The following is a 19571-nucleotide window of genomic DNA, read 5'->3' as shown; positions in this document are numbered from 1 at the left end:
GAAATTCAATTTAAGGGGGGGAGAATTGTAACACCCGGTATTTTTAATTACATAAATCCGCCTGCATAATTAGGATATTTAATTATTTAAATTTATGATTTATGGGTTAAATAATTATGTGAATTATTTATGCATGATTTAATTTATTTTTAAGCATTTAACCCATAATTAGTGATTTTTATGATTTTTAGTATTCTTATTATTTAATCGCGTAGACGGGACCGTGGACGGACGAGATGACAATTTTCTAGCCAAATTATTTTATGAGCCTTTTTGGAGCCTTAAATTATTGTTTTGAGTTTTATTATCTCAAAATTTTAAGTATTTAATTTTATTTAATTTTAGGGGTCATTTTTATCCAAAATTAGTCAAAATATTGACTTTTTAATATTTTTAAAATTTCCCTAAATTAATATTTCGAGATTGTTTATTTAGGTTATCAGATTTTAAGAGTTAAGTTGTGTTTTTTTTTAATTATTTTGAAAATCTTTTTATTTTATTAATTAACCTATTTTCTAATTAACCAAAAATTTAAACCTATTCTACCCAAACCCTACCTTAGCCGATTGTTTCCCTCTCCCTAGCATCAGCCGTCACCTCCATCTCCATCTTCTTCCTCACGAAACCAAGCTCCAAGAACACCATAGCCATCTTCGAAGGTTCCAAGCAAGCCAAGGCACCCCGTCGTCGTCCCGTCGTCCCGAAGTCCGTCGTATACGCTTCTAAACTCCACAAATCGGTGAAAGGCATGTTTCTTTCCACTTTTTAAACCTATATCAGTGTATGTATGCGTGTGAGTGTGTATCATCCGAGTTTATATTTTTTGACAGCAAGTTTCGACTTTTCTTCCTCTCATGCTTCCGTTTTTGACATGTATGGTTCATGCTCACGCCTTTTGGCTACCCATGGCTTGGAGGCTTAGGTCCTATGGGGTCCCTAGGAGGTCTAGATGAGTCGGCCATGGTTGGGTTGGGGGCTAGAAACCAAGGACGAAAGGTTTTCAGAAGAGGGTTCAAGAGGCTGCGCAGGCTAGGGTTGTGGGAGAAGGGGTTCGGCTTGGTCTTTACAGGGTGCATGGGGTCGGGGGCTGGGTATGGTTCGGTCCGGCAGGACCCTGGGGAGGTCCTGCCGGCGGGGCTCCGGCCACGGTGGCCGGAGCTGGGCTGCAGCAGGCCGGGAGGGCCTGCTGCTCACGCAGCCGTGCGGCCGAGAGAAGAGAGGTAAGGTAGTGATCGGGTTTAGGGTTTCTGATTGGGTCCGGGTCGGGTCTTGGGTCCGGGTCGGGTCTAAAATAATATGGGTTAAGTTAAGTGGGTCCGGGTCCGGGTTATTTTAATTGGGCTCGGGTATTTTTATTTTTAAGTTTTTAAGTTAATTAGGGATTAAATGGACTAATTAAATTCCCAAAAATTTAATTAGTACCATTTAATTTAATTTGGGTTATTTTATTATTTTTAGACTTTTAATAATTTTTATTAAATTTTTAAGTTGGCCAGAAATTTTTATGGGCTTGGGAGCCCATGAAATTTATTGGGCCTGTAAATGGGCTTTTGGGCCCATTGGGCCAGGGACAGCGTTATTGGACCTAAGTTAGTCTTAATGGGCTTTGGTTGATTTATGGGCCAAGTCTTAAGTTAATGGGCTTGAGTGTAGGGCCAGCAGTCCAGAACCATCCATGAGAAAATTGCATGTGTCCTGATTATATATTTAATTATTTTTATGCATTTAAGTTATTTTAATATTTATATGTTAGTAAGAAAATTAAATTAAATATATGAAGGACACACAATTTATTTAAGTACATGCATTCATGAAATCAATTTTTATGATATGATTTAATTTCTATGGTTGAGCAAATAAAATATTTTAGGTGGAAATTGAAGTAGTGTGGCCATTTATGTATGGGCAGTTTCTGCCATTTATGTATGGGCAGTTTTCTGCCATTTATGTATGGGTGGTTCGCCACCAGCCTCGTACGATGGTTTCTTAGACTGATCAGTCGCACTATGGGTCACACTTACGGATAGGACCATTCGATGTTAAGAAAATAAATGCTCAACATTTCAAGTATGTATGATATTATGTATGTTATGTATGTTTATTTATGTAAGTTAAGTTATGTAATTTTTAAGCATGCTCATTCATGTATATGTATGTATTAGTATTTAATTATTTATTTATTTAGTCATGTATTTATTTTAAATATTTTATTCTGTGCATATATGTATGGGCATATATGTACATATTTTATTTAGTAGTATAAAAAAAAAAAAAAATTTCCGCATATTTATTTATTATAGAGTTAGGGTCGTTTCAGCATATGCTCACGTTTTCTTGGCATGGGACAAGCATGGTCTGCTGGGTCAGGTTCGAGGGTGTCCTAGGGTGCCTAGGGTCGAGCTGGGTCCAGGGGTTCAGGCTGGTTCACGGCAGGGTACAAGCTGGTGCAAGGTTTGGTCATGGGAGGCGGCAGTTTAGGGTTTAGTGGAAGGGGGGCTCGACTGGTCATGCTAGGTCATGACCCAACCGAGCCAAGGCTGGGTTCGAACCGGCAGGACCCTGGGAAGGTCCTGCCGGCGGCGCTCCGGCCAGGGGCAGCCGGAGCGAGGCGGCAGCAGCCCCTAAAGGGCTGCTGCTCGCGCAGCCGAGGGCAAGGAGAAGGGGGCGTCGGGTAGGGGGGTTCTGGGTGGTTCCGGGTCGGGTCAGGGTATTGGGTCGGGTCAGTAGGGTCTAGGGTCGGGTCAGGCAATTCCGGGTCCGGGCTAGGTGGGGCGGGCTCGAGTATTTTAATTTTAAAATGTTTAATGTTTTAATTGGATTTTGGGCCATTTAATTAGAAATAAAATTATTTGGGCTTCCAATTAATTTTATTTGGGCTTTTTAAATTATTTTTAAGTTAACCCAATAATTTTATGGGCCCGTGGGCCCATTGGAATTTTTGGGCTAGTCAGTGATTTTATTGGGTCAGTCTAGGAATTTTTATGAATTAATTAGTTATTGGGCCTAAATATTTTTATTTAAGCCCAATAACATTTAAGTATTTTATTTTAGTAAAAATTATAATTTTTAAAATTAGTTATTTAATTATGGGCTTTAAGTTAGTTAACAGGCTTTAAGTCAGTTAAGGGGTTTAGTAGAGAGACCAGCAGTCTGGACCAACCCATGAAAATAAACTAAGTCCGGAATATATATTTAATTATTTTTATGCATGAAGTCTATTTTAAGTAAAAGTATATTTATTATTAAAATTAATTAAATATATATTACGGACATATTTTAAGTGCATGCATACATGAAATATTTTATGATGTGTTTATGATTAAGAATTGAGCATGAAAAATATTTTTATGGAAATTGAAGTGATGTGACAGCATAGAAGTGGGTTTTACCACTGACACAGAGGTAGTTCTACTACCGGCATAGAAGTGGGTTTTACCACTGGCACAGAGGTAGTTTACTACCAGCATAGAGGTGGATTTATCCACCGCCACGTACGATGGTTCTTTAGACTGATCAGTCGGCACAGTTATTAGTCACATTCATGGATATGACCGTACACAGTTTTTATGTTTATGACATGCTCAATTATGTTATGTATGATGAAGAAAGTTATGTTATGTATAAGATTTATGATTAAGCATTTATGTTATGAAAAATGTTTCCACTCATGCTCATGTACATGTATATGTATTAGTATTTACGTGATGCATTATTTTTAAGCTTGTTATAAAGGATTAGACATGTTGAGCCTCTAGGCTCACTACGCTTATATGGTGCAGGTGAGTATGATGTAGCTCCTACCGGTGGCGAGGACGTATGAGCGAGCATGGCAGTGGCCCCGTGACCGTCTCGCTAGAGTTTTATTTATGCATGAGTTATTTATTTAGGATATTTTTATGTTTTCAGTGGTTATGATTACTTATTGATTTTTCATGATTTTAGTAGACATAAGTTATAAATTTTCATTATAGACATTATTTTATCTATTGCATGACTCAAGATTTTATCAAATAAATGTTTATTATTTTATTAAGCGAGTTATTATTTGTAATATTATTTTTAAAGTTTATACATATATGTATGGGCGTATATGTATATAGTATTTTAAAAAAAAAAGTTTTTTCCGCATTTAGTAGTACTAGGCGTTTCAGTCGTCCATCGCCAGGACCATGAGATTCGCTAACAGAATGTTCCCTTCGAACTCTAAAGGGCAACCTATCACTAGACGCTTAGCCAAAGCAGATTGGCCCGTCGAAGTAGAAACAGATATAACTACGCCTAGTATAATGCATGGTAACTTATGTCTCTTAACAAAACGTGCAGAAATGAAGGAATGAGATGCACCAGTGTCAATAAGTACAAGAGCAGGTATACCATAAAGCAGAAATGTACCTGCGATGACTTTCTCATTCTCCTCCACTGCTTGATCATGCCTTAAGGCAAACACTTGGCCAGAAGCTCGTGGCCTCAAATGAGAACTCCCAGCAGGCTGTCCCTGCGACCTCTGCTATACGGTGGCCTGAGAACCAGATCCTGAACCAGAACCAGAACCAAAACCACCTCCCCCAGATAGTGGACAATCCGTCCGGATATGACCAGTCTCTCCATAACGAAAACAAGCTCCAGAAGCTCTACGACACTTGTCAGATGGATGGTTCTTTCCACAGTGATCACACTTGTTCTTCTTACCGAAACGGACAACACCTCCAGACCCAGAGGAAGAAGTAGATCCAGACTTCTTAAAAGATTGGGCACGGAGACCCAAAGAACTAGCAGGCCTCGACTGAGGGAAAGACCTGTTTCGCCGAATTCTGTCCTCCGCCTGGTGACAACAACTCACCAAACCCTCGTAGGACATGTCGTCGCCAACCGTCATACGGTCATGGATCTCAGGGTTAAGGCCCTGAAGGAACAGATTATACTTCATCCCAGAGCTGTCAGCAATCTCGGGGCAATAGGATAGCAGATCAAAGAACTTCTGTTGATACTCATCAATAGACATGGCTCCCTGTCGCAGACTCAGAAGCTCACCTGCCTTTGACTGACGGAGTGCAAGAGGAAAATATAGCTTCTGAAAAGCTGTGCAGAACTCGGCCCAGGTGGCCACTCCTCTCGCCGCAATAAAAGGTGCAGAAGTAAATCTCCACCACCTGCGCGCACGTTCATCCAGAAGATAACCCAGTGTCTCCATCTTCTGCTCCTCGGTGCATTGGAAAGTCTGAAAAGTCGTCTCCATGCGGTCTAACCAGTTCTCCGCATCCTTCGGAGACTCACCTCCCACTAAGGGCTTAGGACCCATAGCTAAGAATCGTCGCACAGTGAAATGCTCATCGTCATGATGACGATGACGCCGTTCTCGACGATGCTCTCGGTCGGCATCGCCCCAACGACCGCCTCCACTTCCGTGGCTACACTCATCATCGTAGTTTGCCATCTACAAAAATACCTCATGATGAGACTAAATCCCAAGAATACTTTTGCATGCTCTGATACCATAAATGTAGTGACCCTTACCCGGATCACCTACTAAACAGAACTTAGGCATGCAATTAACTTAATAAAATAGATATCAGAATAAACTTGCGGAAACCATAAATAAATACAATCCCAAGGAAAGGAATCTGTAATTTATCCAAATATTATACAACCAAATCGAATAGCTGTATCAACCCAAAACAACAGAAATAAAACCTAGACGAAGCTCCAGCTGGCCAACCACTGCCTAGCCCCTCTTGGATCCACCAGCCTCGTCCAATCGCAAACCTGCCCCATGGAATAGGGTGTCCAGAAACACAGAGTATGAGACGTGAGCATAAAACGCTCAGCATGAGAGTATGAGTATACATGCATGCGAAGTGAACTCCCTATAAACTCGAGGTCAAGGATCAGATGACAGAGACAGATCGGGCCCTGGTATGTAGCACGTTGTGCCGTGGCTTCAGGAGGTGGCTTCCATATCATAATACAAGTGGATATGCCGGACCCAAATCGATGGAAGTCCAACCACTAACAGGATAGGGAAAAACCCTACTAACAGACATCTCGAAGGAGATAACTCAGTATGCAAATGAATGCAGCATAAATCAATGACATATAAACCATGCAGTCACATAATACATGCATACTCAGTCAGGATATCTCAAACAGTACTTTCGTACCTCAAATACTAGGCAAGTGCTATCAGCCATAGGTCCACTCCTATAATCCGCGCTACACTGCCAAATGATACTACTATCATTATAGCGCTCCAAAAGCCTTAACTAAGCTAAAGCATACTCCTAAATATTTTTAGGAAGCAAAATCTATACCTTCGTCCGTCGTTAGTCCTTTGCTGTCGAGTGCCTCAAAACTAGGCCACAGCTCCGCTACGACGCCTGGATCGCTATGCCACTTCCGGATTCCCCACGGGACGCCTAGAATTCCCTATATCTGAGCTGGAAGGCTAAGGAATTGAGAGAGAAGAGGTGATTGGTGCGTCTAAATCTGAATCGCGGCCCTCCTATTTATAGACGGAGTTCGGATCGTCCGAACTGGACTTCGGAGAGTCCGAACACGATCGGAGCGTCCGATCTCGACTTCGGATCGTCCGATCCCAATATTACGTCATTGCTTGCGTCAGCATGATGACGTCATCCATGACGACTGTCGGCAGCAAGATCGGAGCGTCCGAACCACTCTTCGGAACGTCCGAACCCTGACTTCGGACCGTCCGATCCTTAACTTCGGAGCCTCCGAACTTGTCAACCTACAAACCATTTTCAAGTGTTCTGAATCCAATTCCGGACTCCGATAACCCATTAAGAGTTTTCTTAATCACGTTTACTCTTACTTAATAGGATTAATGATTTGATTAATATTAAATCACTGATTTTGGGTACGGGCTACTACAATGTCATTCACGTAAGTGGAGTCCAATTTATTAGAGAAAAATGTTTTTTTTTGTGACGATTTCATGTATATTTAGTTATGATATGCATCAACTTTATATATATTTTACAATAAAAAAATAATATTTTATATAAAAAATAATTATTTTTATAAATAATCAAAAGAAAATATTAATCTCTTAAAATTAACCTCTAAAATCTTTTCACTAATGTCTTGTGCAGAAAGAATTGAATTAGGGAATTTGGAAAAACTTAGAAGACAAGGCAGTCTTCAATCGGAAATGGGAGACTTTGGCATCGAAATTTAAATCAGATGTATTTTGAAATATGTACCGAAATTTGAACTAGTTGTGATATATATATTCATAAATTTTTAAACAAATATCTTTTGCATGCATTTTATAATATATATTATACAAATTATATTACATTAAATTTACTATTAACTAAAATAACATTAAAATCATTAATTTATTGTAAATTATTAATCTCTTCTCAATTTATTTTTTTAACTACTCTTATAGATAACAGAAGTGTGTGACACAATTTCTTTTCCAAATGGTTATGATTTATGAACGTGTGGTACTCATAAAAAAATGATAATTAATGGAGTATTATAGATTCATCTTGTTGAAAAATATATTATTATTATTATGTTGAATATTGAATATTGAATATTAAATATTGAGTTGTAAAATGTGAAAAATTAGTGTGTGATGATGTAGATGATGATGTATTAATTTTTGGACTAATCTCAAATGTGGATCTATAAATAGGTCTTCATTTGTGATGAAAAATACAATTGAGTTGAGAAAATTTTTTTATAAAGTGTAGAGTTTGATATATTTTGAGTTTTGAAGTTTTTACTTTTTTCCATAAATTTTTATTTTTTCACAACACATCTAACCTATATAATATAATGTAATATATTCACACCACCCAAATTGCTCATGTTTTCAACTTTTCATTGTGTCTAGAAGAACATCTACCTAATCTACTCAATGAGAGGCTCAAGTTCCAGCCGCGCCGCCTCAAGGGAAAATTCCAAGAGTAGCAAAAAAATTTAATTCATAAATAAAACTATTAAACTAGCGAATTCAAGATAATTTCAGAAGGTTAAAAAAAAAAGGGAATAAATTCTCCTGATGTCAGTTTAATCTTCTAAATTAATTGGATTGAATTTTCAGAACTATACAGATGGTCTCCTAAAACTTATTTAAATTTCTGAAAAATATGAGATTTCGCTGAGTTTTATCCTTTTACTAATTCTAACTTTCTATATAAAAAACTAGTAATTACGTGGTATTTTTTATTAAAAATATTCTTTGTTAATTAATAGTAAACTTATTTTTATTGATTTTTTTATTTATCCTTATAATGTGAAATAACAAAATGTATAGGATCGATCAATCATAACAATGTAAATTTTTTATAGAAAAATCTATAATCACTTACTTTTATAGGTTGTAAATACTATCTAAATATCAGTTCATTGAAATATGGATAATAATAATAATAATAATAATAATAATAGTAATAATAATAATAATAATAATAATAATAATAATAATAATAATAATAATAATAATAATAATAATAGTACAAATGAATGAAGAGTCCGATGTAATTTAATTTATTATATTTTTATGAGAGTCATGTCATAATTGAAAATTTTATTAAAGGACTAAACAACAAGGCGAAGAAATAAAATAAAAACATAAATAAAAAAAAACAAATCACGAGACTTATTATAAGGTTTAGACTTAATAATGAATAGTGTATCAGTGCAGCACAACTGCATATGTTGCAATATTCTTGAAAAGTATTTTTTATAATTAATTTGAATTCTTGTACAATATTTTTTATAATTAATTTGATTTATATTGAAAAAGAAGAATATCATGATGATAAAAAAAAATAATAAAGAATGATATTGTAATTTTTTTTATTGATTACATTTATAATTCATAACATAATTGTAAGAATCAATGAGAGATTAAATCTCAATTTGAAATGATAAAAAAATTAAACAAAATATAAATAAAAAACAAAATATCAGATTATGACATGATTTTTGGCTCCATTAGGCTTAAACTTATGATAGTAATAGATATATAAAATAATAATTTTCCGGTTTAGAATCCAACTTAATTTTCTTTATAATTTAATACTTGCCAGATCTCAAATTTGACTCGTTTGAATTTTCACGCTCCAAGTTCGGCTACGAACTCTCGGTCCACCTAAAAGTTATGGGAGTTTCCTACTTCTTTCCCTTCCTCGACTGAATTTTAACACGTTTTTTTAATTCTAATTTAACAAATTTGTGCAAATATGTTTCAAAAAACTCCGATCCTAAATGTATCATAGAGCGAAATTAAAAGTAGATTTTGTATATTATACCAACCAATGAAAATGTTTGATAGGTAAAGGAAATTAAATGGATTCTACAAGACATACAAATATATATGTATACATGCAATATAATACGATTAAATCAAAAGTAAAAAAAACATACACTAAAGACGGCTTTAGTTCAACAATTTTGGGTGAGATCGGAAAAATTCAAGAGCTTCACCGGTGGGCGAATTCATAGAAGTTCGTAGGTTTCTGTAGTGAACAAAATCGAAAGGGGCGTAGAGGGCGAGATGATCGGAATCGACCAACCCCGGCAACACTTGAACCTTCTCATCTTCAGCAGGCAACACGAAAAGGACATTTGTTATACGTACTGTACCTTCATAGCATTGCACTTGATGCTTCACGTTATGGAACCTTCCATTGCTCCACACCTATATAGGATATTTGAGTTGAAAAAGAATTAAGGCTCATCGTGACTAAAATGGTATAGCTAGCTGTATTGAAATTTGAAATATAATATAATGCATATTACTTGATTTTTTTTTTTTTTTACTTATCTTTTGTGCACCTAGTTATTAAAATATTATACGTTATTATAAACCATTATAAACATCCATTTTTTATGGATGTTGGATGGGGTATCACCAAAATTGAATATTCAGGGTTGGGGATGAAACGGAAAAATAGTTTTTTTAGTATATTAACCTTTTCAATTTTAGGTTTTTGTCCATTAAATTTTTAAAATTTGATTTTGAGACACTAATTTTTAATTTTCGTCTACGTTGATCCAACTATAAGCGTGACATCGAAAAATGTTAACTTATTAAGTTGTCTTGTCACGAATAAAATAAAAACAATCGAAAATCAAATGTTAATGTAATAAAATTAAGGAAAAATAAGTTTTTTGGTCCATTAAGTTGTCAATGTTTTGGTTTTGGTCCATTATCTTTTTTTATATGGGTTTTGGTACACTAATTTTGTATTTTCATTGTTTTTTGGTCCAAAGGCACGTGTCAATTTTTGATTGGTTCAAAATGATGACGTGGATCAATCAAAAGCTGACACGTAAGCAGTTGGACCAAAAAATACGAAAAATGCAAAGTTAATGTACCAAAATCCACATCGAAAAAGTTAATGAACCAAAACCCAAGGAAGTAAAGTTATTGGACCAAAACACTTATTTTTTTTAAAATTAAATTTTGAAAATTTAATAAACTAAAACCTAAAAATAGACAAATCAACGGATCCAAAAAAGTCATTTTCTCGGATGAAAGATATATTACGTACCTTGCCCGCATCTCCAACATTAATAACAAGAGTTCCAGGAACATGATCAACGGAGATTAGTTCACCAGTGGATTTGTCCACAGCCTCCAAACCACTGACATTTTCATCATCGTGTAGTATGGTAAAAAATCCAACGTCTGAATGCATTACAGCACCTTTGGATCCCACAGTTTCCGGCCCATAATTATATTTGTTCATTTTGAACTGGCAAATACCTTCCTTGAATTTCTCCCCATTCAATCCCAGACCTTCCATTAATTTGCTCCCTAAGAGCTTCGCTAGATCATGAAGAGCACTAGTGTATTTCACGATGATCTCTCTGCAAAACATTGCCAAGAATTAATAAGCTGTCAATATTTATAACTCTATCAAAATATATTTACATGATTTGAACCATCATAACATAGAAATCATTACATATGTAATATACACATGCACATAATAACTTTGTCAAAATTTGGATTTTAGCTATCGACGTACCACTACTCTGATGTTACGTTAGATTATATATGATTCAATATGGGTATGTCTAGTCCCCATGTGCTGCATCCAACGGCCCAAATTTTTTGCATTTGAGATTACCATTGTAGCAGTGTCCAAATGGGGTAGCATAAACAAAACCGATTCAATATATCATGCATGTAAATACTATGCATCATGTTTTAGACCTTTGATGAGGAGATGCATCCAGCTGAGTGCAGAAATGGTTGACAGCAGCGGCCGACTCGACGTCGTATAAACTCAGGCTTTCGAAAACTTTGCTGGCCATGTTAGTTGGGGTGTATCCTTTGGAAGGCTCCTGATGGTTAAAATTTCGCATCTTGATTTCGTTTGGAAGATCAAGAAGTGAACGTGCTACATCCTTCATTTCAGACATGAGGGACAGAGGAATCCCATGATTCTTAAGCCTGAAGCAACCCCATTCTTCGCAGGCATTCACCATTTTCTGCGGCAGATTTGACGAATCTTGCATGTCGATTACTGGAACTGACTTGGTTACGGCCATTTTCTATGATTTTATATATTGACTTTTTTAAGCTCTGATATTAATGGATTAAACAAGAAGGGGGTGGGTTTCTTTCAGCGGACTAAACAACATTTTATACTTGGATTTTGAGTTAAAAATCATGTTTATGTCTCAACATATATATGCATAATTAATATTACAATGTTGACATGTTAAATCACGGATCTAGATTTATTGTTAGGATTAATTACTTGAACGTATTGAACTGAACTTTGTTAATTAATTAAAGAGTCCTCCGACCATTATTGACATAAGCATATGTTGATTATTATATTTCTAATATTACACAATATTGAAAATCTTACGTGCCTGAATAAATTATTTATGTGCATTCTAGAAAGCCTTTTAGGTGTTTTTTTTTAAATAAAAAAAAATTATTATCACGAAAAGGCTAAATCACCATTGGGTAATTTAGGGCGCACAAATTCCAAAAGTTACAACTAGCTAGCTATTTTGAATTAATCTATTCAAATAAAGAACAAATAAATAAATGAAATGACAAGAATGCCCGTTATTAATTTTTTAGTTAATTCGTAAATTAATATATCACCTCGACAAAAAGAATTACACAAAAGTCTCATGAGACTAGTCAACTTTGTGAGATAAATCTCTAATCCGATTTAACAAATGAAAAATATTATTTTTATTAGAATTAGATGGAGTGTTTAGAGGGAGGGTATATAAACACCGCCAAATTTTTTCTTCTCGAGCCTCGAACTGGTTTTAGCATTATAACAGGTAAATCTCATTCTTGACAGCAATGAAGATGCAGTACTCTACTGCAAAAGGCGGGAAACAAACTTCTGAAATTGCTGAAGCTCAAAGATAAATAAAACAGTAGAGACATATTTGTTTCTGAAAGTTCGAAGGATAAATCTTTCTATGTTTTTTCTTTTTTTGTTTCCAGAAGGTATTATTATAAGATTTGATTGGTACACTCACTGGTTCAAATCCATTTCAGTATGACTTATTCACTGCCTATTAAAACTCCTAGTCTACACAATACTTTTACAACTCACTAACTTTAATTTGATAGAACTTTCTTCCAAAAGTTTACAAGATTTGTACTCCATGAGAGACAATGATCTAAGGATCTGATATATAAAAATGATGAGTGTGTTGGGTACTTTTTTCGATAGTATTTTGAGACTAATGTATATTTTCTTGAAGGCGGATGGTCTATGTGTGTGTGTTGGGTGGTATTTTCTTCGAATGAGCCAAAAATATTTATATATTGATTTGATTCAATGTTAATAAACGACTCTATTAAATTCTTCATTTATTTTGCCTGTAATTGAGGAGTAATTTTTCTTAGTACCACACATCTATCATACTTCAAAAAGATTATGCAATAAATACGTTATAAATGTTAGTATCCGGCATTAAATTAAATGAAGCGTACTATGCGATCAGAACAACTAATAAATGAGGTATCTACTAATGAGTAGATAACGGGTTTATGCTATGAATTGATCTACTAAAATTAGTCTATTGGTTCTGATAGTACACATTTTTTTATTACAAAAATATCATTTTTTTTATAGTTTAGTTTTAAAGGGATATTGTGTAATATATGCTTACTTTTTATTTCAAAAATTATATTACATAATATATGTTTATTTGACTTTACAAAATATAATTTTTATGTCAAAAATATTATTTTTTTATTGCATGTGTATATGATCCCAGTTGACCGATTTTATTGATATATATTGGTGAAACATTACACAAGCTATAGATCTAATTAAAAAAAATTATATGGGTAAATTTCTGATGATCCTTCATAATTTTTTTATAATATTTATAGCATGAGGAGGGCAACTTGTATACTCAATTATATTTAATTTGTTCGAGGAATCAGTTGAATATTTGTTAGAAAAATATCAGAATATGGAATCCGTTATTCTTGGTTCACCAATGTAGAATTAGTGCAACACATGTTTGTTTACTAGAATGTTATATATATGACTTCAGCCCATAGAATACCTAGAATGTTATGTACATTTTTTTTTGGTTTATTTATTAGTCTACAATCAATAATCAATATTCGAATTAAATATAATTTTCAATTTTGTTTCCCTAATTTTATATATATGAAAAAAATACTAGTTACTTTCTATTCGAAAAACTAGGTAGATGGTACAGTACCGGTTTGCGATTCAACCAACCACCTGTGGTCTCTCATTTGACTCGTTTGGATTTTCATGTTAATCGTCTGCTAAATTTTACAGGAAAAAAAAAAAAACAATATTAATTACTCTAATTAATGAATTAATTAGTGCAGGTATGTCAAATATTTATATATTCCTAGCTCATCGTTTTCAAAAGGTATATAGTGCATGTATACATATAATATAAATACTAATTAAAAAGTAAAAATGTGAATTTATGACTTTGTTCATCAGTAAATTTGGGTGAGATAGGAAATTTTGAAGTGATTATAGCCTTCTGAATCTGTAGTGATCTCAAAACTAGAAGGGTGTTTGTGAAAAAAAAAAAAAAAACGAGAAGAGGGTTTGGTGGTTATGCGTGGGCTAGCCCAATTACATTTTTAGGGCTTTGAAAAATAAAAATTTGATCTTTAACAGGCCGAAGGGCTTGTAGACGTTTGGGTGTCCGGGTGAGTTTAGAGTCCAATAAAGAAACAGGCTTGGGCTAATAACTGACTTAACTAATAAATTGCATGAATGAACTAATTTTTCACTCACATAAAAGTCGGTTGGCCTCTCTTTAGAAAGTAGACTGGTCTACGATGTATACATCAAAATATGCTTGAAATTTATATAAACTACGATTAAGGGCTGAAAAACATGTTGCTAATCAAATCTTTTAACTTACGAAAATTGTGTTTAAACTATAAAAATCATCGTAACATTATTTGAATTGGATTATATCTTGATATTAAAAAAATAAAGCAAGAAAAATCGTAAGTAATCTAATCACTATTATTTTTAATACAGATGTTTGGGAAAAATCATATCATCACAATATTAAATATAAGCACTAATTGATCACGAGAATCATGCGAATAATAATCTATTCTTATTTTTTAAAAAAAAGACTTTAAATTAAATATCTTGATAATCATCTTATTATCAGGTAATTTGGAGAAGAAAAATGTATATGTACGTAATATGAATGTATCTGGAAAAGAAAGATGAACAAGATTCAGTACGAGGAAAGGAAAGTCGATTGAAAGAATTCGACTCATTTCCACACGCTTATTCCTCGATTCTTGGGATTCCGTTTGCTGTATTCGGCCAATCCCCTTGATTACTTCTGGGCTCAAACTCTCTAAATAGCAAATGATATGGGAAATAACAATGGCAAATTTTCATCCGAAGCCTCAGATCTCACAACTCCAATAGCGCCGCCGAAGACAATGGACCCTTCCGCCGGGAAATCCTACTGGCGTTTCAGCAAGCAAGATTTTTTCCCGGAACCCACCTTCCAAAACTTCTCAACATACCTCTCCGCCCTCTCCAAGACCCCCCACCGTCTCAAAGATCGCCTATTCGGCCGATCCTCCGACGTGAATGAGCTCGTTCAGTGCAAGAAACAATCGGAGAATGAGATGAAGCAATGCCTCACGTGGTGGGATCTTATCTGGCTTGGATTTGGTTCGGTCGTCGGTTCGGGGATTTTCAGCATCACGGGTCAAGAAACACACGACCACGCTGGCCCTGCAATTGTTCTGTCGTATGCTGTCTCTGGTTTATCCGCTTTATTATCTGTGTTTTGTTATACTGAATTTTCTGTCGAGGTTCCGATTGCTGGGGGGTCCTTTTCTTTTCTTCGTATAGAATTGGGGGATTTTGTTGCTTTTATCGCCGCGGGAAATATTTTGCTGGAAGGGCTGGTTGGGGCTGCGGGTTTGGGGCGTTCTTGGTCATCTTATTTTGCTAGCATTATTAAAAGTAATCCTGATTTTTTGAGGATAAGAGTTGATTCTTTTGCTGAGGGGTTCAATCTATTGGATCCTTTAGCTGTAGTGGTTTTGGCCATCGCTAATGGTTTTGCGATGACGGGGACGAAGAGAACTTCGGTGCTGAATTGGATCAGTTCAATTTTCGGGGCGGTGGTGATTGTGTTCATTATAATTGTTGGTTTTGTGCATGGAAAGAGTGAAAATTTGGTTCCGTTTGCTCCATTTGGGGCTGAAGGGGTGTTCACTGCCGCCGCTGTAGTATATTGGTCTTATACGGGTTTCGATATGGTTGCTAACATGGCTGAGGAAGTTAAGAAACCTTCAAGGGACATACCGGTGGGGCTGGTTGGGTCGATGTCTTTGATCACTGTCGTGTACTGCTTGATGGCATTGGCTCTAACCATGATGGTGAAATACACTCAAGTGGATGTCAATGCCGCGTATTCTGTTGCATTCGATGGAATTGGGATGAAATGGGCTAAGTATTTAGTGAGCATTGTTGCGCTTAAGGGAATGACGACCAGTCTGCTAATTGGATCGATGGGACAGGCTCGTTACACTACTCAGATAGCGAGGGCGCATATGATTCCCCCTTGGTTTGCGCTTGTTCATCCCAAGACAGGAACGCCTATTTACGCTACCCTGTTGATAACCACAGGCAGCTGCATTCTTGCCTTCTTCTCGAGTTTGGACGTTTTATCAAGCGTGTTATCATTTAGCACTCTCTTCATTTTCATGCTTATGGCCGTTGCTTTGCTCTTTAGACGGTACAATGTTAAGGATGTCACCCCCAAAAGTGATGCCATCAAATTTTTCACATCACTATTCGTTATATTTGCTTCTTCCTTCGGGATAACGGTCCTTTGGAACTCCAAGAACAGGGAATGGATAGGATATGCTTTGACCGGAGGGCTGTGGTTTCTAGGAACTTTAGGGATGGCATTTACGGCAAAGCACAGGAGTCCTAAAGTATGGGGGGTTCCCCTTGTTCCATGGTTGCCATCTCTATCAATAGCTATGAATCTGTTCCTTATAGGATCTCTTGGTTCCGCAGCCGTTTGGCGGTTCCTTATATGTAGTTTCATCATGCTAGCTTACTATTTGTTAGCCGGAGTTCATGCGACTTACGATATGGCACATATGGATGAACAAAACCTGAAACTTGAGGGGGGAACAGAAGGTTTCGACCAAGGGCGTTAGCTGGTAATGAGGCAGGGTTTGCACTTTTTATGCTTAAGTTGTCATTGTTCATATTAATCTTATGTAATAAGGTCAGACATGAGTGCAAACTGAGCAATGAACTAAAGTGTGAGACTCTTGTGTTTATATCCGAACCTCATTTCCTACAATAGTATTCTGTCCATTTAAGTTTTTGAAAGATGGGAAAACGCTTACATGTCGATAAAAAGAAATAATAATTATACAAACAAAATTAAAATTTAATGTACATGTCATCTATGTACCTTTGAGGCATCAACTATACGAAATCTACTAGTGATTGATTTCTTCGGCTTTATTTATTATTCTTTTGAGGAGAAGACTTTATCAAAGTTTCAGTTCACTTAAAAAAAGGCAGTAGTAGTAGATTATTTTGTTGTATTTGCGCTTCGGGATAGGTTTTTGGGTTCTGGGAGCACTATTAGATCCAGAAAAGTTTTGTAAAGAAAATAGCCCAAATCCTTTTTTTTTTTTTTTTTGAGAGTGAAATAGCCAATCGAATGATGAGCCTACAAATGCTTGTGCAAAATGTCGGTTATTGTATGAAGGGCAATTTGACCTTCGGTATTTGATACCAAACATAACATAAACTCAGCTTCATGTCAAAAATTAGTTTGAGCTCTCACATATTTTTATCATTTTATCATCATAACCTTTTTTGAATCCAAATAGGTACGTACTATAGTTGAAATTGCCACAAATTTTTTTGAGTTTCAGGTATGATTAATTTCAATTGTTGTATTATTTATGTATTTAAGAGCTCGTTTGGATTTTGTAGTGATTTTTAAAATAATTATTTTTTTAAGTTATAATTTTTTGCTTTTAAAAAAGCTCTATTTTTTTACTTAAAAGGTGTTTTTTTAAGTACTTATTTGGTCATCCAAACACCTTATTACTTAAAAAGAATCTTTCATATGAGGAATTTTAGCAGCTCAAATCAAAGAATTGATAAGTACAGAAGCTCTAATAAAATTAAGTTATATTCGGAGATCGGCGAATCGTGTCGTTCATTCGCTTGCTTTTTTTGCTATTTCCTCCCTGAACCCTTTTGTTTGGGTCTCTGGGAGCTTTCCTTTTTAGATGATTGATCGTGTAATTTCAAACATTATGTGTGATCAATAAATTCCCATCTTTATTTAAAAAAGAAAAAAAAAAGTGAGATGAGAAAACAATAAATTTAGATGTGGTATGTGTGTGATATATGACTCGTTCTAATTTTTTGTTTCGTGCCATTCTCCAAGCCAAAAGAATCAATTTACTCAAGTCATGAATACCCATCCTAGACGTAGAAGTGTCAAAATGGGTTAGGTTCGTAGAGTTGGCCCGCTCCGCCATATAAAATTGATAGGTTGGATTGACAATTTCTCAATCCGTCTAAAAAGCGGGCCGGCCCGCGGGACGCTTCTGCCTACACGCATATGTATTTACTATTTAAGCAGTGTTTGAGATTTCTTCTAAAAAAACACTTTTCATATTTTTCTTTATGTAAAGATCAAAGTATTTCCCAAAAGCATTGTCGTATACTATCTCAACTCAACTTAATTTGTTTTTAATTTGTCAAGTTAAAAAATAAAATATATACTTCCCAAGTTGCAATTTGATCATGGATATAGATAATTTATAATGCACACGCAATATTTCTGCGCATTCTATCTTTAGGAATGAAGTCTATCCAAATCAACCCAGCCCCCTTCACTCTTTCCTTATCTAAAACTACAGTCCTCGACCAGTAAAAGTCCAACACTTCTCACGTTCTTCAAATTAATTCCCAACGCAAAATTAATGAAATGGGAACATGGATTCACTTATTGGCTCCAAGTGCAAAAAAAGGCAAAAAGACCATATTCAACCCCACTTTTTTTCCTTCTAATTGGTGGCTAAGTTAGATAAGCATGAGAATGGAAATATCTTTTGCCTCAAATGGTGGAAGAAGAATATATGATCCAATTTTTAAGATGAGACAGAACCCTTATCCTCTAAAATGTTTTCAAGAATTACGGACAACTGAATCATTATCATATCGGAAAGTTGGGTGAAGGCGCAAACTTGTTGTGGTCATGTTTTGGATAAAATCTTGCTCTTACACTTACCACTTGGGATGCATGTAACATGTTGGATATTTTTTTTTCCTATTATATTTGTTTGATATTGTTCTATTTCATCAAATTTTACCCTCCCATAGGTAATTAACTCAGTGATCATATGTAAAAAAAAAATATCAAAGATGTAATGATGCAGTTAAATAAATGAGTTAAAAAACTTTGGTTGTAAACACGACAGCTCATAGTCGCAGATACATCAATCAAAATTCCCCGCTAAATTCGCTTATGCATCAGTCACTTCTTCTTTTTGTGTATGCATGCTTTGATTTGACAAACTGAGTATCCTCAGAGTGTGAGTGGTTTTAGCTTTATGACTCCACCACAATAATAATTTAGTTTTGACCCCATTTTATCTCACCTTTTTTTTCCCCAGGTATTCAAAAAGAATCCATCAAACAATCAAAACTATATATCTGTTTTCAACACAAACATGGAGAAGATAAGATTAGTGGTGCCCTCCTACATCCAGATCAACTCATTATGCAATGTATGGACCGCAATTTGTCCACCATTTTCTTGGTATAACCATCAAATTTTCAATGTGTATCACCCATGTTTTGCTTTATTTGGTACTATTGCATACACTCTCATTTCATTATTTATATTGCATGCATGATCATAACTGTGATGTTTTTTTTTTTGAGTTATTACACGGTTTAATATCACTCATACAATAGTTATAGCATGTATTTATAAATCCCACTATGCATAAATTTGCAATTATTTAATAAGGTAGGGTTGGATATTGAAAATCAGACTAGTAC

At 35.2% G+C, this 19571-nt stretch overlaps 2 protein-coding genes across 2 annotated transcripts; one reads left to right on the top strand and one right to left on the bottom strand.

Annotated features, from left to right (window-relative positions):
• Positions 1 to 9338: 9338 nt before the first annotated feature.
• On the bottom strand, positions 9339 to 11623 carry LOC140867514 (2-oxoglutarate-dependent dioxygenase DAO-like). Its single transcript, XM_073272589.1, has 3 exons — positions 11201 to 11623; positions 10533 to 10851; positions 9339 to 9676 (listed from the first exon to the last, which is right to left on the bottom strand). Exons 1-3 carry the CDS (start codon positions 11536 to 11538, stop codon positions 9416 to 9418), a joined length of 918 nt encoding a protein of 305 aa, XP_073128690.1. The 5' UTR covers positions 11539 to 11623; the 3' UTR covers positions 9339 to 9415.
• A 3056-nt stretch (positions 11624 to 14679) lies between these two features.
• Positions 14680 to 16867, top strand: LOC140865039 (cationic amino acid transporter 8, vacuolar). The gene has a single exon (XM_073269534.1). It carries the CDS (start codon positions 14870 to 14872, stop codon positions 16685 to 16687), a length of 1818 nt encoding a protein of 605 aa, XP_073125635.1. The 5' UTR covers positions 14680 to 14869; the 3' UTR covers positions 16688 to 16867.
• Positions 16868 to 19571: the final 2704 nt, after the last annotated feature.

The sequence above is a fragment of the Henckelia pumila genome, chromosome 4 (assembly GCF_033568475.1).
Source record: "Henckelia pumila isolate YLH828 chromosome 4, ASM3356847v2, whole genome shotgun sequence".
NCBI classification, from domain to species: domain Eukaryota; kingdom Viridiplantae; phylum Streptophyta; class Magnoliopsida; order Lamiales; family Gesneriaceae; genus Henckelia; species Henckelia pumila.
The sequence above is the reverse complement of the archived record's forward strand: the minus strand, read 5'-3'. Positions and strand labels throughout refer to the sequence as shown.

What these genes read in the sequence shown, in the direction of transcription:
- LOC140865039 (XM_073269534.1), top strand. Translation starts at nt 14,870, where the DNA reads ATGGGAAATAACAATGGCAAATTTTCATCCGAAGCCTCAGATCTCACA.
- LOC140867514 (XM_073272589.1), bottom strand. Translation starts at nt 11,538, where the DNA reads ATGGCCGTAACCAAGTCAGTTCCAGTAATCGACATGCAAGATTCGTCA. An exon ending in GATGCATCTCCTCATCAAAG is followed by an intron (nt 10,852 to 11,200) that starts GTCTAAAACATG and finishes AATGTTTTGCAG; the next exon opens with AGAGATCATCGTGAAATACA. An exon ending in ATGTTGGAGATGCGGGCAAG is followed by an intron (nt 9,677 to 10,532) that starts GTACGTAATATA and finishes TATCCTATATAG; the next exon opens with GTGTGGAGCAATGGAAGGTT.